This window comes from Sparus aurata, chromosome 2 (assembly GCF_900880675.1).
Source record: "Sparus aurata chromosome 2, fSpaAur1.1, whole genome shotgun sequence".
NCBI classification, from domain to species: Eukaryota; Metazoa; Chordata; class Actinopteri; order Spariformes; family Sparidae; genus Sparus; species Sparus aurata.
The window spans coordinates 4,772,924-4,799,548 of NC_044188.1; the positions used below are offsets into that span (position 1 = coordinate 4,772,924).

The following is a 26,625-nucleotide window of genomic DNA, read 5'->3' on the forward strand; positions in this document are numbered from 1 at the left end:
TTATGTTATACTTACTTGACTCCAGCAGAGAAGCTGATGACGGGGAAAAAGAGGCCGTCAACATTGAAGTTTTCAAACATGCCCTGAACTGGGTGGCCGTTGATACGGAAGGAGATACTGGGCACGCTCAGATCCAGACAGCAACTGACGACGTCATCTGCAGCCAGCGTGTGTGCACTGGGCGAGGCCACCTGGCGGGGTACGGTACCTGAACGGCAGAGCAGGGTGTGTGGAAGTCATATAACAATTCATACAGCATCACAGAAAATAGTATATTAAATAATTCATGGGCATCACCGTACCTGACCACAGATCCAGTCCATCATAGCCATAGGAGTAGAGGTCATCTCCCACACCGTTGCCTCCCCAGCCTTCTCCTCCTCCAGGGTAGGGGCTGTAGCCCTCGGTCATAGCCCATCCCACACGCAGGTGGGTAGCCTGTGCAGTCACAAAGGGTTCTACATAGTCCACCATCATCTCATAGTACCACTTCTTATACTGTGTGGACCCCTCACATGTACCCAGGAAGATGTTGGGTCTTACACTGAGTAAAGAAGAGAAAAGAGAAAATGAAGTTAAGGAAACAGATAAGGCCCTGATAACCAAACAGCAACTTAACAGCAACTCACGTACCTGGTGACATAATTTACAATGTTGGTCTGCAGCAAGAGGTCGCGACCAGGTAGTAGGTTTTCAGTGATGAGGTTCTGGTTGGACCTCACAGCTACACCATTACACACACAAAGAGAGCGCAAGACATCCAGGACCTAGCAGAGGCAGACAATACTATCACCTCTTTGTCTAAATGTGGCAGAGCAGGGTAGACAATTTACATTTTCATCCACTGACTACAATTTCTATTAGAATTACAAAACCAGGAAATGTTTTTTTATGGGCCAAATACGATTACGAGGGTGCAATAACATTCCAAATCACCACCTACAATAGTGTCTGGTGAAGCAGACAACACTGCCAGCTGGAGTCAATCAATTTGCAGCTGGCTGACGTTACTCATCCACCAATTTCCTGGCAGTGAGAAAAAGACAAACCTTGTGGTTCCTTCCATGCTTGTCCAGGAGAGAGATGATGGATTTAATGTGGTTCTCCTGGATGATGTTCAGAACCTCAGGGCTTTCAATTAGCACACAGTACAGCACCTCGAGAATACCTAAATGTACAAGGAAAATATGATAAAATCTAAGCGTTTTCATTTTTTTGGAGACACTTCACCCATAAGATTTAAGAACAATTAAGAAATATCAGTTATAAAGAAATCAAATGGTTTAAACTAAAATAACATAAAACACCTTTTTAATTAAAAAAAAAAAAAAAACAGATCGAACTCTTGGGAAAAAATGTGATACCTGAAGAAGCCTCCAAGCGGTCCAACTTGCTGACCAGCCAGTCCAGGTTGTCACAGAACAAAGCGCAATTAGAGCGATTGCCCCTGATTAGAGAAGCTGTTCAATGGAAACACAGATAGATAAATAATGTCACTTTATTCAGTTCAGACAGCATTTAATATGTACTTGATATGTTTTCACAGCATATGTGATTCTTCTACCCAGCAGCTCATATAGGAGGTTGACAATCTCCTTCCATGACTCTGCAGCTTCTTCCCCGGCAAATTCAGAAAAGTGGGCAGCGGTGTTGTACACATTCAGGCGGTCGATACACTCCAGCACGATTGTGATCATTCCCTGAGAAAAAAAACAGAAATGTAAGGGTGGATACTTTGGTTAAGGTTTGAGTTACTGGTTAAGGTTTGAGCTTCGGTATGAAAATTGGGGTACTGTGGTACAGGGTCAAGTAAGCCTACAGGGAATACATTTAAGCTATCACAATGTCCTTACAAAGTACAAGTTTATATTTTGTATGTGTGTGATGTTACAGAAACAAAATCAAATGATTAAACAAACCTACATGAGGGCATACAAGTCATCAATGATGTCAAAAGTGCAAGTTCCCCTTTGCATAACAAATTTATCTTAGTAATAAGCCCAGTCAGTAAAAATCAATAGACATGGATAGTCTGAGGGTGGGTGAGGCTGTGCAGGCAGCATGCAGATCACCTCCTCTTGGAAGAGGTTCTGCCGGTTGCGGAGGGAGCGAAGTTTGGTCTGCTTCTCCTCATGCTCCAGTTCCTCCTCAGGAGGACGAAAGTAGAAAATGAGATCCTGAAGAGAGAGGATGACCCCCTCCAGAGGAAGTGACACAGCCACTGGTGACTTGCTCTTCCCACTCAGGGAGTCCAAACCCCTGGAAAAACACAAACAAATTGGCAAACAATGTCTTTTTAGCATTTTCATTCCTATTTTTTACACTTCAGATCAAACAGGACCACATTACAACACTGCTCATCACTACATCATGACACAAAGAGGAATCCCCCACCACCAACAGCACCACCACTTTTAAAAATGTATTTACTTACTTGATGAACTGCCTGAAGAGGCCCATAGTGCTATAAATCATTCGAGCAGCCTGAGACTCCTCAGTCTGGGAACGGGACACAGTTAGGGCATCGTCCATATGACCCTCCTGGTGCAGAATGACCTGGGGATACGAAAAACATCATTTTACTGCAGATGATATCCCTTGGTTCTGGTGGCTGGTCATGTAACAGCTACAATGTTATGATTATCTTGTTCTTAAGATACTGGGAAAGCTATGCTCTCTAAATTAACCACATATAGTTTCAGCCAAACAACCTCTAACAAGGTGGCAACTTTGGTAGCAATATTTTTGGCTCTTTCAGTTTTTATCAATGCATGATTAAAAATGTGAGACTCAGAACATTACCATCGCATTACCATTACACACATCATCTGCACCAACTTCTACTGGTATATTAAGACTGTGTTTGTCCTATTTGATCCACCAGGTAGAACCTAACCTTTCTCTTCATCATTCCCAAACGAGCAGCTTTGGCATCCAGGGCGGCATATGTGAGCCACAGGCCTGTTGACACATGCTGGACGAAGCACATGGACTCTCCATACTTTATCTCTGGAATGCCCATCCCCTCAACATCACGCTTCTGAGCCACATCCACCTTCTCCTGCTCAGGGGAATCCAGGAGGAAAAAAAGGGTGGGAGGAAATCACATAGGTCAATGAGAGAAGAAGTCATAGCACAATAACAGAAACTAAAGGCAAGAATCCAGAGAAACTCAAAATGTTAATTCTGACCTTTGAAACACGGAAACAGAAAGCAGATAATTTGGTGTTGGCCCTCTCTGGATCGACCACCAACAGACCCTTCTCTTCATCCAGACACAGGTACCGGCCTGTGGTGATGTGGCGAATACGGAACGACTGGCCCCACTTCATGTGGCTGCCGCTCCAGCTGCAGGCAGAAATCAGAAGAAACACAACAGATTTTCAAAAAGCTGATTAAGCCTCTTAATCACTACTTATCATAACTATCAGTTCCTGCTGTTTGCTGTTGAAATCGTTTAAGCAATTACTTTACTAATTTATAGATCATGTGTCAGCAAGTAACAAAACAGACACTTTGTTAACATGCAATAAGGACAAACACATATGTATGACTCTATAAAAACAAGCAAATGGGGGTCCTTGCTGTCTGGACGTTTACATGTAACCACAACATCCATGTAATCAAGTTTGATTATGGTTGGACTTCTGTTGAATGTAATCCTCTTCTCCCTTTCCCCAAAAACAGGCCCACTGATTTCTTATTAAATGAGGGCTTTTAATATCTACAATCATAACATATGAAGTTCAAGTGCAAGGTAGGACAACAGTAAAGAAAATATTCCATACATAGACTTATCAATCACATAAGAAATCGCAAATAAACATAAATCAGCCAATAAGTATATCTGACACAAATTTAAAATTAGAGGGGGACGATCACCTGATTCTGAGAGGCTCCAACCTCCACAGGGACCGAGCCTGACTGCATACAGCACCACCTTCATAGTGAGCCATCCTGTAACAGAGTCAGGGCTTAGACACAAACAGTCGCACTGAATCAGGTTAAGAGGGCGTTTTTTGCTGCTCAGACCTGCTCTGCTTCCTCTTACCTGCGCTTTTCCTCTCCTTCTTCTGGGGTAGCGATGGCCAGACACTCGTCCATGTGGCCATGGAACAGCCTGATGACGTGACCTCCTGTCAGAAACCCTGAGAGGAGGAACACACACCGCAGTATCTGTGAGTACATTTCTCTTTATATATAGTATATGGTAACTGTATGGTACATGACTTCTGACGGCATCCAGTCTGCTCAAAGCTGATATTTTGTAATATAACTATAAAACATGCAGATCATCCACATCTATCAATGTGTGTTTATATATTTAAATATTTCCAGGGCTGCACAACATTGGGGAAGAGGTGTAAAGCAAGGTTGTACCCTCAGCTAGTTCACATCCCGACATGATCGGGTTCATGTTCCACAGTGTCTGCATGAAGGAGGCGTCCACCATCAGATCTCCACTGGCGTAGGACAAGTGCTTAGGACGGATGACAAGAACAGGATGAAAAGATCAAGTTTAGGGACATTTACATGTCTAAATCATCCATTGTGTAACAGCAAAGTGTTTTAAGTAAAGAGAGTCTTACCAGGTATCTCTCAGAGGACACGCTGACAAGGATGAGGTCGTCACCCACCCTGACCTTTTCACCTTCCGACCTCTGCTTTGAGGCTGGATGAATGGTCCACCAACATGCCTCACCTGCAACGAGAACAACAAGTAACCGTCATCACAACAATGTTTTCTATTTCTCAAATAACAAAAAAGTACTGCAATAGGAGAGATATGAGAATAGAGAAAGCCAACTCTAAAAATGCAAAAAAAATGCATGACACGAAAAAAGAAAAAAAACCTTTAACAATACTACTAAGGGATAACAAGTTTCAGTAATCAGTCACCAGTGGAATCTTCTTGTAAGCCCACGTCAAAGGCCAGCTTGTCCGTGAGTGACCGAGATGTAGTCAAACAGCTCAGGTACTGTAGGGACAAAAAAATTTAAAATGCAGATACAAATTTGGATGTAAATTACAGTAAACAAACTTTGGATGCAGTCTTACCATGCCTGAGTGGCTGTGTCTCAGAAGGATGGCATGTCCGTACAGTAAGGTACGATGACCTCCACCTTGGGACGACTGGAGGAAGAGAAGATAGAGTGATATTTAACAGAACAGCCGAACAAAAAATCAATTATACCTTGATCAGACCAGAAGGAAATGGAGATAGTTTAGGTCAAAGGAACAAAAACTGTAATAACTATAAATGACTGTGTCACAACACAATAGCATCCACTTCAACTGGCACCTTCTTGTTTGTTGCGGCTGAATTTTGTCATTCGATATTGTATTGCACTGTATGTTGGATATACATTTGCTGTATGTTATTTATATTAACACTGCAGTACATTTTTCATATGATTTGTAAGCATAGGCTGTCCGTGTCCAGGTATATCCTTTGGGAACCAATAAAACTCTTTTCGTTAAATTTTAAAGAAAAGATACAGAGAAAAATTACGATGGGACAGATGAGATGGATGGGACAAGTGACTGTGAACAAGGGTGGCAAGTTGAGTGATTGCTGAAAGTTTATCATTGTATTATTAAGGAGAAGAAAAAAAAAGAACAACCCTGAAAAGAATACTTTCTGCTGAAAAGAGACATTTGTAGGCAAAAACCATTCATTTGTGGACAGCGCCACTTCACTGATAAATGGCTTTTTCCAAAAACAAAAACTGCACAGAAAATGTTGGGGTTAATCTTTATACATACATATAGAAAGTAAAAAACAAGAACCACATAAGCAATAAAGCGGCATAGAGATAGTGCTGTAACTAAGACTTAACTATGTTATGAATCATAATTCTCAGACAAGGTATCACAACGAAGTCACTAACAAAGTTCGATACAGTGCAAAATAAATCAAAAAAATTAAAATGTTGAGATTGTATCTTACACAACGGCAAACGTAACATTAATCCATCCTACCTTTTCTCAACATCCAGCAAGGATGCAACAAGAAAACACAATTACTGCAACACTTATAGAAAGATCAGCCAGGTCGAGCCAGCAGAGAGATAATGTCAAGCCTTTATGTAGGGTTAAGCACCTTTAATCCACGAGGATGATTCAGGGGCAGGTAGCACTATACCATTAACCCTGATCGGCATTAACACTAGGCTTTGTTACGACAGGTGGTGAGAGAGAGTGTATGTGTGTGTGTGTGTGTTTTAAGAGGGAGATAGGCCCGTCCAGAGCTCTGGGGGTGTCTGGTTTCCTCATCCACAGAGGCGGGTGGAACCCTCCGCTGGGCTGCGTGCCATGCTATTCTCATCCTCCTGCTAACCATTAGAAAAGGCCTCGCTCATCCACATCCTTCAACCCCTTTGTGGTCAAGAGCCACGATAATGCATCTAATGAGATTCTGCAAATAGAGAGTTTTTTTTCCGAACGCAGATGATTCATTAGCTACAGTGAACCAAGGTGCCTCTCATCTGTTGTTCACTATAGCTGAAAGATTGTGGTTGTCGTGTTCTTATTCTTCGTCTCTACAATTGTATGTGCGAGTCATTCGGATAGCGTGAACGGAAGATTCATGGGAGCTTTAGTCAAAACACTTGTTGTTTCATCTTGGTTTGACAACAAGGCACTACATTTTCTTTGTCTTTTACATACTATACATTGATACACCAACTTTTTCAGTTTCTGATATTTAACAAATCCCAAAATGACTGTTGACAACCCCAGAGGAAGGGCATATACGTTTTGCTTTAATCTAAAGTCATAACATCATAAAGGCAAACACAATACGTCTTTTGACTGTCTCATATTCTGGATGGTTGAGGGTGCTGTAAGTTGGTCATTTGATAATATGTTGATGACTTCCCATTATATGATTGTTGAGACCCTACAAAGGCTCATGCTCATTGAGTCGCAGGGACTTATATCAAACCTGGATTGCTAGATGTCTGCAAAAATATCATGATGATTTGACATCACCTATGTTTTTTCTCGTTAACCACTGGAAAAGAAAATATACTAGCAAACATTTCAGCATTTTAGCTATGTGACACTTCTAAACATAAAGTTGATTTTAAAGTCTTTAAAGTAAGCTAAGTTAGACGAGACTTAGAAGTCATAAAACACGCTCTGTATAAAAAGGGGCAACAGGAATTTGTTTGAAGTTGACAAGGACTAACAAAGAGCAATGTGCTGAAACAAAAGGAACAACATTAAGCAGGTTAAGGTCATATTTATGATAATGGCATAACGATGAACGGTGAAGCTGCATAAAAAAGCAAATGAATGATGCATTGTGACACCTTGCAAGATTTACCTGCTATTGTAAAAATGAGTTGGAACAAATGAAGTTGTCTTATCACAAAATAATACAAAAAGTGCACTAAATAAGTTTTACCACAGCTTAAATAAAACTTACTTATTCACCAGTAACTATGCATTTTTCAGAGGACAAGGAACAACTCAGCAAAAAAAAAGGGATAATTTAAAGACATACTCATAAGTGCCTGCAGCTGAAAAATAATGAAAGGTGTACAGAGTGATCACCACCTTTGAGGTGAGGGTTAAACAGATATGCAATGTGTGAATGACACAGCACTATTTCATTCAATAGGACATCCAGTGGGCAACAGGACAAGAACGAGGACAGCTGCCAGGTTGGTTTGGACACACGTTACAGGAAAAAAGACATGTTAACAGACATACCCATTTATCCAAATCGACTGCCTGCTTGGCAGAGAGCAAGAAGGGAAGGGGAGGGCATGTCAGATAACAGATAAATAAAATCATACTAAAATAAAAGCTAAGAATAACTCCTTCTATGGCGCTCACAAAGACTGAGGGATCACCATGTATAATATGCTTTATGGTGAGCTTCATAGTCAAACAGGATTATTACATTTATGTTTAAAGGCCCAATCTGCAATCTTAATGTAACCAAAAAGACCCAATAAAAATAAAGAGAAGAAGAAAAAAGGACTAGAATCCAATATCAAACCTAGTATAATAAAATCCGAAACATAAAAACAAATTGAAGGATTGCGTCCTGTGAGAGAGACTGGAGACAGGTGCAGCAGAATGCATAATAAAAAGAATAGGTACATTTTTTACCTGTCAGAAAAGATGGAGAAAATATCTCTACTATTTGTCATTCACAAGTCATTTTCTCTACAGCAGCTACTCCATCTCTGACAAGCCTGCTCCATCCCAGTCCCCCGTCCCATTTCCAAAAATTCCTCCACCTATTACTCATTTCTTTATTTTCTGTTTTTGAGTCTTACGTCGGACATATCCACCGTGTTGGCCAACATCTCCTGCAGAGCGCGGACCGACAGGGACTGCTCCAGAATGAAGTTACATATGGCCAGGTCTGGGGGCATATTCTGCAAATATATAAACAACACACAGGTAAAACACAGTTGACAGGGTTCGTACACATTTTTCAAGGTCAAATTCAAGCACTTTTCAAGCACTTTTAAGGGTCATTTTTAAGATTTTCCAGCACCTTACTGCTGGGGTAAAATACGTATCTAAAGGAATACATATACTTGTGATTTTTTTCTTCACTTTTTATCACAATTATGTACATTGTATTATGCTGTAAACATCTAAAATTATATTCTATAATAGCAAAAACTTCAGAAATTAATTATCCAGTCTGATCCCAATTTTGTAAAAGACGCAGAGTTATAATGTCAAGCACTTTCAAGCACTTAAACTAAAATCCAAGCACTTTTCAGACCTTGAAAACACAACATTGAAATTCAAGCACTTTCAAGGATTTCTAGCACCCGTACGAACCCTGAGTTGATTAAAACAAGGTTTCGTACATGCAGCACAGGTTAAAAAGAGGGAAGAGCTTATCGGGAGCTTACCTGAGCATTGGATGTGGTTTCCAGGAAGCAGAGACGGTTCCCAAACCCCTCGCAGGACAGACATAGCTTAATCTGCTCCTTCAGGACAGAGGCAGTGCACTGCAGAACGACCTGGTCATCCTGCACCCAAAACACAATCAAACATTTATTCACTGTTCTTTCATGTTGGCACACATTATTTCACTCCGCTACAACTCATTTTGGCATTCAATCATACGCTTATTCCCCCTTAGATCTGATTTGTGCTGCTGGTTATTCCTTCCATGCCTGCTTTTTCATATTTTATCACACTCAGTTTTACGTTTTAATAGCATTTCCTTAATAAAACCAGCTTGACCTGACATTTGGTGAAGTCACTGTTGTGTGCTGGCCTTTTCTTGACTAACGTGACACACCTCATAAGGAGAGCTGAAGAGGAAAACCTGCCTACAGCACATGAATACAGAATAAAACAATATAATACGATAATTGCAAATGTTGTGTTGATGTGCAACCAGGAGACTATCAAAAGGTATGCAGCGTGTTATGTTACGTTAACTTAAATGATAGAAATGTTTTTGTTAAACGCAGTATCACCCAGATGGAGTGACGATGATATGTCTGAATGCATTTCTTTTTACTTTTATTTCCACATTGTGTAGACATCGATTCGCAAACTCTTGAAACTTGCTTTACTTGTGAAATCCATCGCAATCTACACTAAAGGCACAGTTGCAAACATTTTCTCTCAGTAGTGGCCGGCACAATAGATACTCACAACCTAATACACAAGCAGAATGCTAACAGACAGTAATTTGCTGCTCCTCGTCGCTGCTTGGACCCTCCGGAGAGCGGTGTAAATACAGCGATAAACACCCCTCCCCTGTGAAACCCACACCTGACACTGACACATTCTCAGCTGCTCCTTCCACTCAGTCATTATGCAAGTGGATCTAACACTTAACCTGAGTAACATCCCTCTCCACAGTTCTGGAAAGATTTTTCTGACTTTTCTACCCTCTCGTCAAACAACCACTGAATTATACTGTCTTCTCGCTCTCGACCTGCTCGCCGGCTTGCCCTGGTGACTCAGCGCCGCCGATGTTTCTTGACTTAGTGTTTAGGAGAAGGGGCGTGCTCTTTAAAGCGAGGTCGAGGGCGGAATGTTTGCATGTCTATGTCGGTGGCACACTGCGGGGAAAGGAAAAGTGATGCAGATCAGTGACCTCATAACATCTACTCCTCTCTTAAACCCAGGGGCCTCTAGTGTTTCGCTGGCTGAAGTGTGCGCCCTCTTCCTTTGGCTAGGCTATCATCTATCTCCTCTCAGCCTTGAAATGTCTCCTCTGTCCTGTCCTCGCGTTCCCTGCTTTGCACTCTGGAAAGTGGAGCACTGTGCCCTCTCTCCTTCACTGCAGACATGAGCAACACCACTTCATGGCAACTCCAGTGTTACTAAAACCGTCGATGGACTACACAAAAAATGACTTTTTTTTGCAGAAAGACTGTGCAAAGGAGAGTAAGGGGTGCACTATCTTTCCCACCGACAGCTACTGCACAGTACCACTTAAACAACTTCAAAGCTTTTAAGACCAGTAGCTTTATACACTACAGTGACATGGATCCTTGTTTATCAGGGCTAAAGCCACAACTGTTCTGAGGCACCACTGCAGAGAAGTTGTAAAGTGACAGGAAAAGCTCAGCTGAAGTGTGCAGAGCAGAAAGGGTAAATTGGGCTAAAGTGGCCATGTTTTGAGGACGGTGCATACAGACTGCAGTCCCCCGATTAAGGAGATAGGGCTGAGCTTGTGAGTGTCTAAAAGCAGACTGAAGTAACCGAGTGACTCATTGCTCCGAGACAAGCTGTGCGATCAGATGACAACCGTAGGCGATATATGCACCGACGTTATACAGCAATCCATCTATTTCTACAGCCACAGTCTCACATGGCAGACTTCCTCTGCTTGAATCACTCCACCTCTGTAGGCGACATGAAAAAGGCCGAGGAGCCGACTGTGAGAGAACTCAAGGGTTCAGGCACTACATGGGCACCGAGCCTGCAGAGATATTTCATCTCAATGTAAATCATTTTGTAAACATCGAATCTGATATTTTATGGGCTCGAGGACATCATTCAGCAAACTATAATGGTAAGGAGGACGAGGAATCAACATCATTCTTCAAATCCACAGAATTTATTCTAAAATGCACTGTTACGCTTGACTAAAATTGCAGACTTCTCTGGGTTTGAACACTGTTGGAAACATTTAAGATAATGTTAGTGCGACATTTAAATGCAGAAGTGTCACGAATAACATATTTAACCAGTCAAATATGTCTGACAAAAATGACTGGTTACCTGCAAACTCGTGGTTTGATCAAAAAAAACACAAAAGCCTCGGCCAGTATTTGACCTGTTATTCCAACCTGAATGTTAGGGCACTCAGGCAACACTCAGACAACAGTACTCTGTAAAGAGCATGAGCAAATGGAGAGCAGTGCCCTTCCAAAAGTCACACTGTGTGAATCACTTCCAATGAGACCACGTGAAAAGCTGACTTGGAGACCACACAACCTGTTAACTCACCCTTATATTAATAGAGGCAGCTTTGAGGATTTAAAGGATGTGCACATGACGCTTTATTGTAACCCAACAACAACACCTGATCATTTGTTTATCTTACACGACCGGATCTGATGGAGTCAAGACAGGTAAACAGAGTGAAAGTTAACTGATTTCACACATGGACAGGGAGGGGGGGGGCAAAGAAGTGTACGCATTTGATGCCCCATTAACATAGATGGTGTAGGGTTACAGCTAAACCATGTTTGGACTTGGCGGCTGAAACATCTAGGCTATGTGGATGTTCGGGGTCAAAGGGAGACGGAGAGACAATTGGATGTAAACTGGCAGACGGTTACACAAACAAACACACCAGTGTGCTCAAATAGAGGTGTGTAATGCAGCAGAGATTTACAGCCAGGGGCACAGATAGAGCCTGAAAGCAGACACCTTTGTATATTCTCTGGGGCCGTCTGATCGTGAACTTGCAGACAGAGGGTAGCCAGGGTTCCCCAGACAAGCAGGCACGCTGCCCATCCTAAACAGGAAGCAAACGAGCAAACAGATGCAAAATGTTGACAGATATCCTCCCCCACCAATCTTCTCATGCTCTACTCAAGCATAGGGTAGGGCAGGATGGGAGTTGAGGGGTAATTCCAAATCTGTGAGCAAAGCAATACACTTCTTGTTGTTTGGCAGAGGCAGTGTTAGATTCATGGTGGATATCCTTATATTCAGAGAGAAGGGCGAGGCCACAGAGCCTCGGACGGAGAGACAAGATCAGTTTATCTGGTAACCTGCTGTGTGGGACATTTTTACACAGTCTGAATTGATGCAATAATGAAGAATGCACACAACCATCCAACTGTGCTGATACATTTTTAACTGTAATTGGGAGGTTTGTCTCCTCTAGTAGCAGGTAAGCAGCTGATTCAGGATTTGCTGACTGTTCAAAAATGACATTTAAAAGTGTGAAAACTGGACGAGTGGCTTTAGTCACTGCATTGCCTCCACTGGTTTTGTTGTATTGTTGGAGTACCTAAAAAGCTCATTTCCTGGCTCGACTTTAAGCTGCATGTTACAATAAACGACACTGGGCCTCATTCATGAACCGTTCTTATGAACAAATTTGTTCTTAAGTCCCACTTACGAAGATTTTACGAAGATTGTGGCATTCATGAATTTTTTCTTATCTAGGATTTTTTCTTAGGCAAGAACAAATCCTACGAACACTCAGGAGTGCTCTTACGCACATTTCAGTGCCGAAATGTTGGCATGGTTGTGTTTTCTTCTCTTGTGCAGTTCAATAAAATGCAATATTACAGTGATAATTCTGTCATATTTATTTATTCATTTCATATTTTTGGTAATTTACAAAGAATTTAAATTCTAAAATAAATTAAATGTGCCAATGATTTAAGATAAATCAAGTAAATTGGAAACATGCCATCAATTAGTAACCCCCCCCCACCCTATTTATACGTGGCATTTCTCCATCCAAGGCCCGCAAAACAATGGCATATATATTGCTCCTGCGGCTTTCATCAATGTAAGAACACAGCTGCGAACAATTCTGAGGCTTACGAACGAGTTGGTGAATCTGACGTAGGGTTTTCTTAAGGAACCTCTTAAGAACAACTTAAGAAAGAATCTAAGAAGATTCTTAAGAAGATATTGGTGAATGAGGCCCATTGTTCTTTATACATCAACAGTTGTAAGCCTTTCTTTTCCTCACCATAACAAACCCAAAGAAAACATGACAAAACACAAACCAACTTGTAATCATTAAGTTTTGGTAGTTTTCTTGACAAATTCTTATTCTAGTTTGTGCACCTTCTAAAATATTCACGTATTTTCTAATCTTCAACACATGTCAATCTTTATTTCAACTGATGATTGATTTCTAAACATTTTCATTTCAATATTCACTTACTGTTTCAGTTCACTGTTTACTTTCACGCCACAGTCTCAAAATTCCGAATTGACAAAGCGCCACATCCGCTCCACTGAAAAGCTGCCAAGTCATCAAATCACTTGTCAGATGAAAAATATAACCATTCTTTCTTCGCAGTCTTGATTTCTGCCCAATGCTCTCATCAAAGTGTGCTGATGCAGGCCACCTCAGGCCATTGATTATGTTTCCGCAGACATAAAAAGAGTGAGGGACAGCACACTGCACAGTATGTGGGTGGCGGAGAGAAACAGTTCAATAAGGCGGAGGGGGGAGCAGTGATGGGGTTTCCCTTTGAAAACTAGAGGAGGCCGAGCTGGTGCACTATCAGGATTCTTCATCACGGACTGCAGTCTGAAGGGCCTTGTGGCACTCTCATTCTCCTAAATCATGCACTCTCGCTTATGCTTCCTCCTCGACTTATAAAATATCTCCAAGAATAAATCTCCCAAACAACCTTCCTCCGTTCACTCTGACTGTATTTTGCATCTTTCAATTGTTTCTGTCTTGTTTTATAATTCTGTTAAGAGGCTTTTTAATTAAGTGTTTTTTTCACCTACAGTATTTTATAAGACCATTTTCATTGTCCTGATAAAACGTCCACCAGTTCATCATCCACACTGTCCCATAAAGACTTTAAAATTACATATCAGATTGACTTGAAATAAACACTTATGCCGATCTGATGAGATGACCCTTTAATCATGCACAAGCAACATGAACTGTTGACTAAGTAGTTGTCTGGTTTTGCCCGGAGAATGTGTACATTTTGAAAAGCATTGGTTTGTCTGCATCTGCCAAGTGAAGCATCACAATAAGAGTAGGCATAACAATATGTACAGGAGGGACTTCACTCTCTCTGTAATTAGTTGAAGAAAATATGTACATATATTCTGAAATCTCAATTCGCATTCGCCCTAAATGATGTTGGAAAATATCGGTAAAAGGGATATGAGCAAAAATCCAATATCATGCGTCCCTAATTGAGGGTTATGAGTCTGTGCCGAGGATATAAAATGAGTCAAGAGTGAATATAAGATCTGCCTGAGAGAGTTTAGGTTAGATACAGTACACACAAAGCCACCACACCATCTCTCTTACATATCACCTCTAAAATAGCCAGAGCATCACTAAGTGTAAACCCACTGTGACGTCACTGATTGGTTTGAGGACTTGCGGTTTGGCATTATGGCTGCTACCATCTTGGTTTTTCGTAGCAATAAGTGACCATTTGGATGAGAAGATGGAGCTAAGGAGGATATCCTGATTGGATCTGACTTAGAACACTTCTTTATCATCTATTCCACTCTAAATGGGACCATAATTTGCTAAATGAACATCATGCTGCATTAAAGAAGATTTGAAACTAGCAAGACCATAAATATATTAGGAAAACAGTTTAACTGAGGTAATAAAGCAAATGAAAGTAGGATCATTTTGTCATTAGCTTAAATACAATCAGACATCTTTCTGAACGAGTGGAGTCCCCCCCGCCTGCTGGCCATTATGAAGAAGGCAGGTTTAGGGCACTTGTGCATTGGCTTCACCTTTCAGATCTGAAAACTACCTTCCCTTATATAAAGGCTCACTACAGCGTCAGGGCTTCTGTAGCTGCAACATTAGAGGAAGAAGTCCCCGCAGAGTGTCAGACAGTTGGACAATAAACAACAAACCAACGATTACTTAATCCAATATATGAACAATATACGTCATAACAACTTGTATATAATGAGAAAACGTCTCACACTGCTGCAGTGACGCAGGAGTCATTCAATTCCAATGACGACTCTGTGTATGTGTGCCCTGCTCTGAGTTATATGTCTAATGTCCTCTGGATGACTGAGTTGTGCAGATAAGTTATGAAGTACAAATGTTATAGGTGGCTTGAGACAGAGGAGTTATCGTGCTGCACTGAGTCATTGCCGATAAATCTCTCACTGCACACAGAAGAGTGTCGAGAACTTTTAAAGCGTTATCTGTAGCCTTCGTCCCGGTGATTTCACACTTTTCTTACCCATACTTTCTCTCTTTACTCTTATTTTTTCATTGCCATCCTCTTTTCGGTCCCTCTTTCCATTACCTCTACCACTCTGCTGCGGGCCTTTCCCCTCCTCTCCTCTCCTATTTTAAGTGGCTGCACCTGTCACTATCACATTCCCTCCTTCTGCTGACCAGCAGATACTTAGAGGTCTCACTTGGAGATACTTAGAAGTCTCCCTTGGATAAAGAGTACGACTCTCCTGCTCACAGGGAAGGCAACGGAGCAGAGGAAAAACTAGCAGATATCTTCTACTTCTGATGAGGGAAAAAAAGGAAAAATTAACTAACCACTACTTTAAAAAAAAAATATTAAAAAGCAGATTACAGTTGCTAAAAATAAGAAAATTCAAAAATTCGAAATTACATTAATGCTTACTGGCTTATAAATCTGAATTTGGATTACAACCTTCACAATGACCACGGAGCAAAATATTCATACACTTTTGATAAAGTTATTAAGAAGGATGTAGGTTGATAAGAAAAATATCTACTAAATGGCATATAGTCCCATATTTTATGAGTTTCACCCAAACTAAGCTACTGGGTACTTGAGGCTTCCATGGTGATAATTCACAAATCAGACTCTAAGAGACACTAATGTTTAATTTCATTGACACATTTTGTTTTGACAGCCAACACCAACTTAACTCCCTTCCAGCTCAGTTAAACTGCAACAAACTAGCAGACATCCAACATTAAACAGCCTCTGCCCTTTGAAAGACGATAAGTCTGGCAGACAGCAGCGATTCAGGGGAAGACACTGTTATAAATAAACTATTTTAGCTGGCCTTAATCCAAAATCCATACAACTAAAAAAGTCTAAATGTCTTAAAAGTAAGCAATGTACTCTCCTGTTTTTAAAGCTGATGCGTAATCCAAAGATTTAAAAGAGGAGCGAGGTTAAGGTGCAGAGAGAGATTTATTGTGCAAGACAAGCAACATCCCAGAGTCTCAGTACATAACCCGAGGAGATAAGACTGAAAACACTGAAATATGAAATGTTGGGGCGAATACAAAGAACACCTCCAATTCATCAAACACACTATTCCGAGACTTAAATTCTTGCGTGTGAAAAGTTCAAATGAAGAGTTTGACTGAAACAAACATCCGTGAGCCTCCCTTCAAGCTCACAAAACACACACAGTCCATCTTCATAGCTTCATCTCAACTTTTGCTCAGAGTCATTATTTCATAACGCCAGGTTCCTACAGCTCCGGCAAAAAAATATCGTCCAATTTCTCAAGGTAATTTTTGCCGCAGAATTCAAGTGCCTCAAGCCAAACGACTACACTGTGGATCCAAAATAGTCTCCAACACCTTCCTCTCTGACAAAACTCCCCCCGCACACGTATTATGGAAGATATGGCATCTTGGAACAAAGTACAGAGAGTGAGAAATTACCAAGTGAACACTGGGTGTCTAGCCACAAAACACTTCTAAAGGGCTTTGAAGGACCACATCTATCGGTCTTGCGTGTTTCAGACTTTTCACTTCATCACAACTCCATCACTACAAATGTGGTAAATTAACCATTTGGGAGTCACTGACAATCGACCTATTCATTAATTTAGGCATGACGATGTGTTGCCAAGTCATCATTTTGTAGTTTTTTTGTAAAATCTGACCTGACTTCTTTTTATTTTTCTGTTAAAAATAAGTCTGTGTTGTCTATGTCCGACCTGACTTTGAAGTCTTTGAACTACAAGTGATAACATGGTTATCCTTCTAGCTGTAAGGAGACACACACACACACACACACACACACACGCACTCGCGCACACACCAGTTTGCATAACAGTTGTGTCACTTTGTTACACTGCCTCTACAGGATCCCTCCCTCTCTCTGTTTCCGTCTCGTGCCTCAGAAAGCAGACGACACCACCTGTTTGTTGTGTAAACTGCTGCAGACTAGCAGGTGCTGTATATATGTGTGTGTGTGGCTGTGTGTGCATGTGTTGTCCCGCTGTGGACGTGTTCATCTCCCGGGCTCAGCACTTCTAAAGCCTAATGCTTCACTGACACCCCCCCCCGACCTCCATCATCCCTGTCCGTCGCTCGCCGTCCCAAAGTCTACTGCTACTGTAGCTCACTGATGTGTGGAGATGTGTGTGTGTGTGTGTGTATGTGTGAATTTTTGTGCTTTTGTAAAAGGAACAGAAACAGAAACAGAAGGTAAAAATGACAGTTGTGAAAAATGGGGAGAGAATCTGTGTCTCTGTACAAATAAACAGCAGCCGAAACAAGCAAAATAAAATAAACTGTAGGTCACACTGCAGCTCTGAGTTTCCCTGGCCAGTGTCAGACATGATAGTATAACTCTCCATCTGGGAAAGAGAAATTACACAGGCTTAACAGTTTTGCAGAATTCAGTCAGGATACCCTGTAGAAGCAGTGCAATGTTTTTACGACCTGCATTTTGAAAGATGTTGTCCCCTGTTGTTGCCTTTTGATGATGGAGTTGCTCTTTTTAGAGTAGCTCATATTCTGCTTCTATGCTAATGTGTCTTGATTTCACTGTGATATGTAAGTATATTCTATTCTAGAATGGCAAAAGGTTCTTGAAACTCCTGAAATCTTCAAATTCTGCACAAGCCACCCAAAAACTACCATCCACCCAGAGAGCACTGGACTGTTTGCGGGTCAAAATACGTCTTGAAATCTACATTCAAACTGGGCTAAATGTAACTGAAAATGGAAAGACATCTACATAATGAGACATTCTGACTAAATAACTCACTAAATCAAAGCTTCAGTAAGAACATACAGGTCTGACAAAGCTTCTGTGGCGCCTGCAAGACCTGCATTTTCTCACAAATGCCACAATTGACTGTCACAACAATGAACAAGCTCTCTGTTCACTTGACACGCACGGAAACACACACCCACTATCTACACACACACACACACACACACACACACATCAGATCTCCCAAAGGATGCTGGCAAATAGGACACTGACTCCTCTGGTTGCTCCCTCCAGAGTGTGTGACTTATAGTGGCACACTATAAAAAGAAACTGCTGTTATAGACTGGAGCTTGAATGCCCCTTCAAACTCACTTTGCCTGTGTGATTCAAACCACAAACGTGGCATCGTGAAACAGTGACGCAGCTTTTATCGTCACCAGCAGAGAAACTGCGCCTTCGCGTGAACTCTGGGTCGCCTGATGTCGACTCCTGTGGGTTTATAGACATTTCAGCAATCCGTTGTAAGAGACTGCCTGTAATTGCGAGCTAAGCTGATCTCTTGACAGCCATTGTGGGGGCTGAAGTGCTTGCAAGGTGTTATTTCAAGAAGGGAGGGTAATACTAGATACCTGTAATCTAATTTGTGTTTGTGTGGGGGAAAAATGACCTGCTACTGTACAGAGGGCGGCATGCATAAACCACAAGGAAGTGTAGACTGTACAACTATTGGAGTATGAGTCACAGCCTGGGCCATTTTAGAATAATACAATAAAACCGTGAATAGAACAGAGCAGCACCGTGAGTAATCTGCGTGTGTGGCCTTTTTGCGATGTGAAAATGATCACAAGAGATGTGTTGAAGAAGACCGGGAGTATTTTCCCTGCGATCCCTGTCTCACATTGAGAAGGATTCAGCATTTAAAGGATCTAATCTCCTTCTTTTTTTTTTTTCCTTCTCTTACTATCAAACAAAACCCCCCCCAAGGGATGGCAACACTGCATCGCATCGCTCTCAAACTCACACCTCCACAGCGTTTCTTCTTATTTGGAGGATTCCCAGCAGGGGTGAAAAACAAGAGAAAGGGATAAAAATGACAGGATTACACTGCTAATGTTTTTTCCGGCTCCTTCCTCAAATAGACAACAATGGGTTTTATCAAGCTGCAGGAACACCTACATGTTCACAGTTACCTTGACAGGGAAGGGCAACACATATAATCGACTGTAGAGTTTGCGAGTTCGCTCCAACATTATACTCGCGATCCTGGCGATGGACTGTGTGAGACTTCAACTGAATATAGAACGTGCCTTATTATCTCAGCTCATGTTTGTGACAAGTTAAACCCTGTCCGACCCTGAGAACGCATTGCAGAGAGCAGCTGGCCATTGCGTTGTGATTGAAGTTATGATTACCGCAGAATAATGGATTTTTCATGTACCAGCACCATAAATTTAAGCTAATTTGACCTAAAAACACTCAAGAGGGCACTTCTGAGGAGCCGTCCCGAGAGGAGTTCTGTAGGGCAAATTTATTTTATCAGCAGCTTCCACATGGCGACCCATAAATTAACCCTTCCTTCTCGGTCTTATCTCATGCAGCAGCCATTGTTCAAGCTCTGAAAAGCTTTCGTTTTCCCTGAATTCAAGTTTAGTAAGCTTAAACCGAGCACATAGTCCATTTAACATCAAACTCTATATTGCCTGTCACAGTAAAAGGAGCATATGTTGTATGATGTGTGTACTTTGTGCAAAAAGACACCATTCCTCCTCATTGCCCGGGGGATTTTACTCTGTAGGACCTGCAGTAAGCAGGAGCTATCAATACACAGTCATTTGTGCCATAATGTGCTTTGCTGTGGGAAAAGAAAAGAATAACTATTTTCATATTCAATTAATCATTTGCTGCTTTTCTTTGTCCTTTATGATAGTAAATTAAAAGTCTGGGGGTTTATGAGTGTTGGTTTTGTCACAAGAAGGAACCTGAAGGCATCACTTTGAGTTTTGGAAAATTGTGATCGGCAGTAGTACATTTGTTTTGAGATTGTGAAAACAGCCAATTAATCAATAATGAAAATAACTATTAGTTGCAGTCCTACTATATAGATCCCCCATCATGGATCTCTGCTAACTTGTCTTACTCCTGTAAGACCACGAAAGCTGAAATTAGTTACAGTTGTGCTCAGCTTTGAGCTCACAAAGGCTGTATTCTGGGGAGATTTAATGGCATTTATTTCAAATTGTTGTTGAGATAATGTGATGGATTCTAGAAGAACGTTTAAGAGAAGAAGAGTTTAACCTCTGCTGAAAAGTGAATCTTGACACACAAGATGTAAGCTGCCATGATTTACCGTTATGTAATGGTAAAACGATTATATCAGCAAACCCATAACCACAGTCTGCTGCCCCTGCTGGTCCAGGTGAGGTAAGAACTCCTCTGTGCCCACACACCACTCTCATCACACCTCCCACCTCCAATATAACCCAGGGAAAAACCCCAGCAGAGAGAAACAGCTGACTCACACGATGCCTCCCATCACTGGCCTCTAATTAAAAGCCTGATAACACAGACCATTCGGTGGATGCTTTAATCCAAAGGTCCTCGCAGCACCACAAGCACTTACATTTTTAGCCCTGTATCCCCGAGGGGGATGGAACCCCTGACCCCGACAGTGTCAAAGATAAACCCATTGAAGCACGCGAGACATTAATAATTCAGATAGTGCTGTATTGTTTTTCCTTTTGAAGTGTCTAATAGTGTCTTCATAACTGAGCGGTTGAGCCAAAGGACAAACCCAATGAAGGCATTCAAATTGTTTCGCCTGTGTGTCTTACAATTAATTTGCCAATTCCTGAGGAGAAGCAAAAAAAAAAAAAAAGAAGCTGTTTATAGTTTTGTAATAGAGGGAACAGCTGTGCGTCTCTGTAATGCCATCATCTTGTAGGTATTGTCGGCTGACTCCACAAGCTTGACAGGAATCCTGTCCGTAAATATAATCTACTTGTGGTCTTATTACATGCCGCTATCTGGGCTCTTTTGTACCTGAACTGTTATTTCACAGCTAACAAGATTAAAGTGACAGTGGGGTAAATTTCACAGTAACTGTAGCTGTTAAGTAGAGCTCCACTTTAACAGAATTACATTTCATCCTGGAGATTTTGTTGATTCTCTTCTCAGAGATCAATGGAATGAGCAAGGATGAGCATCTCCTGTGTGTTTCAACATCTCACATATTCACGAGCCTCGCACTACTTTTATGTTATTGTTTACCGACAAATGGAAATGCAAACTGTCATTAAAAATCAACACAATCGTTTCTGATTCTGTTATATATTTAATTACTGTTTGTCTGGTGTAACAAATAAAAGTACAGCTCAGTTCATTGTTTTGAACATCATTTTGCAAACCAAGAATAAATTCTTTCTATAAACCAATATTGAATTCATATCGTTATCTGAAACATATTCTACATTCACCTCGACATATTGTCCAGCTCTAAATGGAAACACTGGATCTTGTAGGAACCTTCCCTACAATCATTTAGGTAATTACTGCAAATAATGATTATTCGTATTCATTTTCCTGATTCATCGATTCTTTCTCAATTCGGTCTGTAAAAAATGTCAGAAAATTGGGAAAAATAGCAATGAGTGTTTCCCAAAGCCCAAGATGGCGTCCTCAAATGTCTTGTTTTGACCAAAACCCACAGATATTCAGTTTCCTGTCATTAAGGAGTAAAGAAACCAGAAGACTAGGGAGCAAATAACAAATTCAGTGATCGAATAACAAGGCAATCATTTCCTTGATTAATCAATTAGTTATTTGGGCCATAAAAAGGCTGAAAACTTGTGAAAAATGTGATTAGTTTTTTCCCAAAGCCGGTTATGTGTCTAACGTCTTGTTTTGTCCACAACCCAAAGATATTCAGTATCCTGTCAAACCAAAGAATCTGGTTCCAAAACCAATGAATCGATTTTCTAAATAGCTGGTGACTAATTTAATACCACTAAATGAGTAATCATTGCAAGTCTAAATTGCTGGTATCAGTTATCAAGCGTTTCCCAACATTTTTCATCCTGATTATGTTTTCACACTTCACTGCATTTATAACCTATAAGCTAATATACAATATCAGTTTGAGGTTAAAGTGCATGGAGAGAGAGAGCACCAACTGGATCAAACGTATATAACTATTCAGACCAAATAATACAGTACATGTCTCAGACCCATCTCCCTTCTCTTTAGCTTTGACAACAATTTTCAACAACTCGGCCGGTTTAGGTCATTTTTACGGTCATCCCCACACTTTGAGACTGTGACGTGGGTATCTGTGTGTTGGCTTCTCCAAGGAAGACATGCAGTTTTTGGCCAGCTGTCCCCTGCAGGCTCTGAGTAGCTTGTTGCTCTGCCTCCTCACCCCACACTGACAGGCTCTACTTTCCTCAGATATAAATAGATAACGATGCTAACAGATGCACCAGCCCCTGTCTATCTATCTGTGCTCGCGCTCACATATGCACGCATACACAGTTACCCCACCTATTCTTAAGCCAAGAACATTCTGGAAGTAATATCAAAGAGATTAGGCGAGACAATGAAGAGTGCACGCTGAAAAGATCCAAATAATGATCACGTTATGTAGGTCAACAACCCCGGATTTCCGCGCTCGCGAGAGATTAAAGAAATCAATTACCAAGTTTAAAGAGAGCAACTAATAAGCAGGTCATGGCACATTCAGGGCAACGCAAAAATAGTCAACTATATACAGAAGCGGGCCTTGGCTCTGAGAACTGCAACTACAGATATGACTTAAATATCCACTGCCAGAAAAGCAAAAGTGCTAAAAGTGGAGAAACTGTGAAATCACTGGAGGAATAAAGTTGATGCTGGAAGATCACGAGTTAATTTTAGGTCAAGAGTTGACTCACACTGGGTATAAATTAATTGCATCTGGTTTCCTTTCTCGCTCATTTCACTTCTGGTAACTCCTCATCTTCTTCTCCAGCCCCAAGCTCCCCTCCGGCAGCCGGTGCAGGTTAGCCTTTCCCGAAAAAGGAGAGTAAGCAGGACTCACCGTTCGCAGGAACTGAATCTCCTCCTCTCCCTCTCCCCCTTCTGCCATCCTTCACCGAGGGTTATTCGCAGCAGCTCCTCGGGAGAAAAAGAGAAAATCCTTTTGTTTTCTCTCTTCTGGGTTTTTTTTTTTATCTCCTTTGCTATGTCCTTCCCTCTCTCCCCTTCTCTCTCTTCGTGCTGTGCCCCTCTCTCTCACCCTCTCTCGCTCTCAGCGTGTCTCGCTCTCAGTGCTAGTGTGTGTGGGTGTGCTGGAGGACAGCATGAGTCCTGTGGCTCTCACGGTGTTGTGAGAGAGAGTGACGGGAGGCGAGACTCTCCCCGACTCCTCTCCCCTCTCGCCTTGCATCCCCCAACCGCAGATGAAGGAGGGAGGGGGGCAGAGGAGGTGGGAGGGGTAGGCACCTTGTTACACATTTACACGACTCCCATCCCACCATGCCGCCATGTTTGTAGAAGTGGGCCACTCCTTCACACAGGCTGTCCCCCCTCCAGCACACACACACATCCCACCCCTCCTTCCAAATGTCTGAGGCTATAAAAGGAAAAGGGGGGTGAGGACTAGCCTTTTGGGAGTGTGCAGTAAGAACAGATGCACACACACGCGCACACAAACACACACCTTAACTCTTCAAAGTGAATAAGTCAGCTGCACCGTACAGAAACTCCTTCAGAATTAGGTGATGGAGTGCATTAGCTCTGTATTAGCTGCTCTGCACCCACACAGAGCTACGTATGGGATAAAATGAAGACATCTGTGTCACCTGACAGTCAGCTGAACAGGTTGTGTGAGTTTAACGTTATGATATATCTTCTCGGATGTGCAGCATTTAAACAGGAACAGGTCACTGCAGGAGGGATGCAGGACAGATTTCATAGAGATGCATGATGGGAGATCTGTGCAGTAGGGCTGCGATTTACAGTTACTTTCATTATTGATTCATCTGCTGATTATTCTCACAATCAATGGATTAACTGTGTAGTCTATAAATTGTCATACATTTGGTTTAAAGGTCATATAGGAAGCTAGAATCAGAAAATGTTTTGCTTGGAAAATGACTGAAGCAATTTATAGATTATCAAAATAGTGGGAAACTAATTTCTTTTGTTTAACTAATCAATCAGTTGACTATACATTGCAGTTCTAGTGTACAATAGCCAATTAGTCTAAATAGGCTCCTACAGTTTGTGTTATTACTGTATTCCTGATTACAAGAAATATGATTATGAAATTTAAACATACACGTTTTTGATTGTTCTAATAATTCAGCATTTGTGGCATGAGTATATATATCAGCTAATGCAAAAAAAAAGCTTATTCATAAAACTCAATATATAAGCTGACCTGCTCGATCAGTAGTGTGTGATTAATGCTTGGTAACTATCATATGATCCACACTTTAGATCGCCATTTTCAGCTTCAATGCAAACTCACTTTAAGCCAGTGAGTCAAAACACAAACACAAATCATAAACACACACATCATAAATTCACACAGAGTTCATGACTCCATTACTTGTAGTAAGCAGCTGATTAAGGATCAATAATCAGAATGCTTATGCTGTCTGAACAACAGCTAACAATGATATGATGCAGAGAAAAACTGCCGCTAATTTATCAATTAAGTGGCTGATAATTTCAGCTTCCTTTACAGGTATCATTCATTTTGTTTCATCACTCTACAACGGGAAGTTGTAAATAACACAATTAATGTTCTTCCCTGGATGATCAGCTGATTCAAACTTAAAAACTGCCTATATCCATCTATAATCTGTTGGATCAATGCACAGCTCAGCCTGACGACTGGCCCATTCAATGCAGTGGACATAACTGATGCTTCAACAGGATGAGACACTGTGTACAGACGGTACCATTTAATCAGCTTTGTGCACTTTGGCATTTTCCCATATATTTTTTTAGATTTTTTAATGCTTCCGTGTTTAAGCACCAATCGTCATTTCTGTGCAGCCAAGCGAGAAAAATCTTTGTATTGATTTAAAAATGGATGAAACTGTCCGGTGTCTTAATGACTGTGCATGAACCCAGCGAGGTCATTAAGTTGGGAAACTTCACCATCAAGACATAATCTTAATTATCTTTTTAATTTCATTTATTCTTTGATTTAATAATGCTGGCAGAGTGACTCTTTCTGTCTTTCTTCCTTTCTTTTATTGAGAGGCAGAGCTAATCAGCATACCATTTATTTTATTTCTTATGATTGATTAATTGTGTGAAAATGCCACAAAGATTTGCAGCGTGCAGCCTCTCACCTGTAAGGATTTGCTGCTGATCTCTGTGAAATCGTACCGCAACAGAATGTGTTTGGGTACTGGACTGAAAATTACTATCATTATTATGATGATTATTACTAGCATTTTTTTCTTATTTAATCTTGCAGCCTTAGTAGAAAGCATTAAATGTAATTTAACTGAACATTACATGGTGTCCATCCAGCTCCCCTGTCAGTTCCCTTACAGCTGATTTCAATCCCCTCAGCCCTTTTGACACAAAATGAATCAAAGGACCAGAAAATAATGTTTTGCAGGAGACTACAAACTCGCCTTAATGGCAGGGCCAAGCATGCTATCTCTTTTTATCACAAAACCATCAGCTCTGTCTGCACTTGACAGCCTGATGCATCCCTGTGGGGGAGCAGTGGATCTGCCAGGGTGTCAGTGGCACACCCCTCCTGGTCATATCAGGCAGGATGCACCAGACAGAAAACCTGGAAGTCTGAGCGGAAAAAAGCGCATCACACACTCAATCAGAAACGTTGGGCAGCCTGCAGACAACGTGCACCAAACACTCACATCCTTACCTTCTTTGACTCCATCTGGCATCCTTCAGCATGCTCGCCCTCTCGCCCATCTCCCCCCTGCAGCAGCAGCAGCAGCTGGCAGCCTATTACGATGTTTTGGGACGCTGCTCGCAGGGATACAACTCCGATCAGCGGGTAAAACGGATTGGAGGCGGAGAAGGAGGAGGAGGAGGTGATACGCCACTGAAGCAAAACTAACATGAATTCTGGGAGTCTGAGTCCTGACTCAGAAGAGACCTGCTGTTTTTTGCCCACTCATGAATCTGCCTCCGTGTGTGTGCAGTTGCGGCGCCGCGCCTGAAGATGGCGACATTACACCGAGAACTGGCCTCTGCATCTCTTGTCATAGATCTTCAACAGGCATTAAAATGATCAAGAATTAGCAAAAAAAATTGCTTAAAACAGTCAGAGCCGTAAGATAGCCGTATAATGGTAAGTCTCGGTGGTTATGGTTGTCAGACACAGCTTATCGGGCTGGTTCTTTGACAATTAAATACAACAAAAGAAGGAAAATAAATGATATCTCCAAAAAACAGTTAACGTAAGTGAAGTTAACGCTAACGCGGCTACTTAGCATACAAGTTAGTTTGCTAACAACAACAAAAGTTTACTTATCACACGAGAAAACTG

General features: G+C 41.4%; 1 protein-coding gene across 14 annotated transcripts in view; it reads right to left on the reverse strand.

Annotated features, from left to right (window-relative positions):
• The window catches only part of ryr1b (ryanodine receptor 1b (skeletal)), a 70,549-nt gene extending 43,924 nt beyond the window's left edge, over nucleotides 1-26,625 (reverse strand). For 8 of the 14 annotated variants that reach the window (XM_030439585.1, XM_030439507.1, XM_030439490.1 and 5 more), the window contains exons 1-20: nucleotides 25,996-26,625; nucleotides 8,889-9,008; nucleotides 8,295-8,396; nucleotides 7,720-7,740; nucleotides 5,059-5,133; nucleotides 4,900-4,978; nucleotides 4,590-4,702; nucleotides 4,381-4,480; nucleotides 4,052-4,148; nucleotides 3,883-3,957; nucleotides 3,192-3,348; nucleotides 2,897-3,061; nucleotides 2,435-2,556; nucleotides 2,073-2,259; nucleotides 1,565-1,700; nucleotides 1,365-1,460; nucleotides 1,050-1,168; nucleotides 634-767; nucleotides 303-544; nucleotides 16-208 (exon numbers count right to left, since the gene is read on the reverse strand). In XM_030439585.1, the coding sequence (XP_030295445.1) occupies nucleotides 16-208; nucleotides 303-544; nucleotides 634-767; nucleotides 1,050-1,168; nucleotides 1,365-1,460; nucleotides 1,565-1,700; nucleotides 2,073-2,259; nucleotides 2,435-2,556; nucleotides 2,897-3,061; nucleotides 3,192-3,348; nucleotides 3,883-3,957; nucleotides 4,052-4,148; nucleotides 4,381-4,480; nucleotides 4,590-4,702; nucleotides 4,900-4,978; nucleotides 5,059-5,133; nucleotides 7,720-7,740; nucleotides 8,295-8,396; nucleotides 8,889-9,008; nucleotides 25,996-26,196 (2,534 nt within the window). In that variant the 5' untranslated portion in view covers nucleotides 26,197-26,625. Of the gene's footprint in view, nucleotides 1-15; nucleotides 209-302; nucleotides 545-633; nucleotides 768-1,049; nucleotides 1,169-1,364; nucleotides 1,461-1,564; nucleotides 1,701-2,072; nucleotides 2,260-2,434; nucleotides 2,557-2,896; nucleotides 3,062-3,191; nucleotides 3,349-3,882; nucleotides 3,958-4,051; nucleotides 4,149-4,380; nucleotides 4,481-4,589; nucleotides 4,703-4,899; nucleotides 4,979-5,058; nucleotides 5,134-7,719; nucleotides 7,741-8,294; nucleotides 8,397-8,888; nucleotides 9,009-23,178; nucleotides 23,601-25,995 lie in introns of those variants that run through there. The other 6 variants (XM_030439576.1, XM_030439570.1, XM_030439550.1 and 3 more) reach the window with 4 other exon arrangements.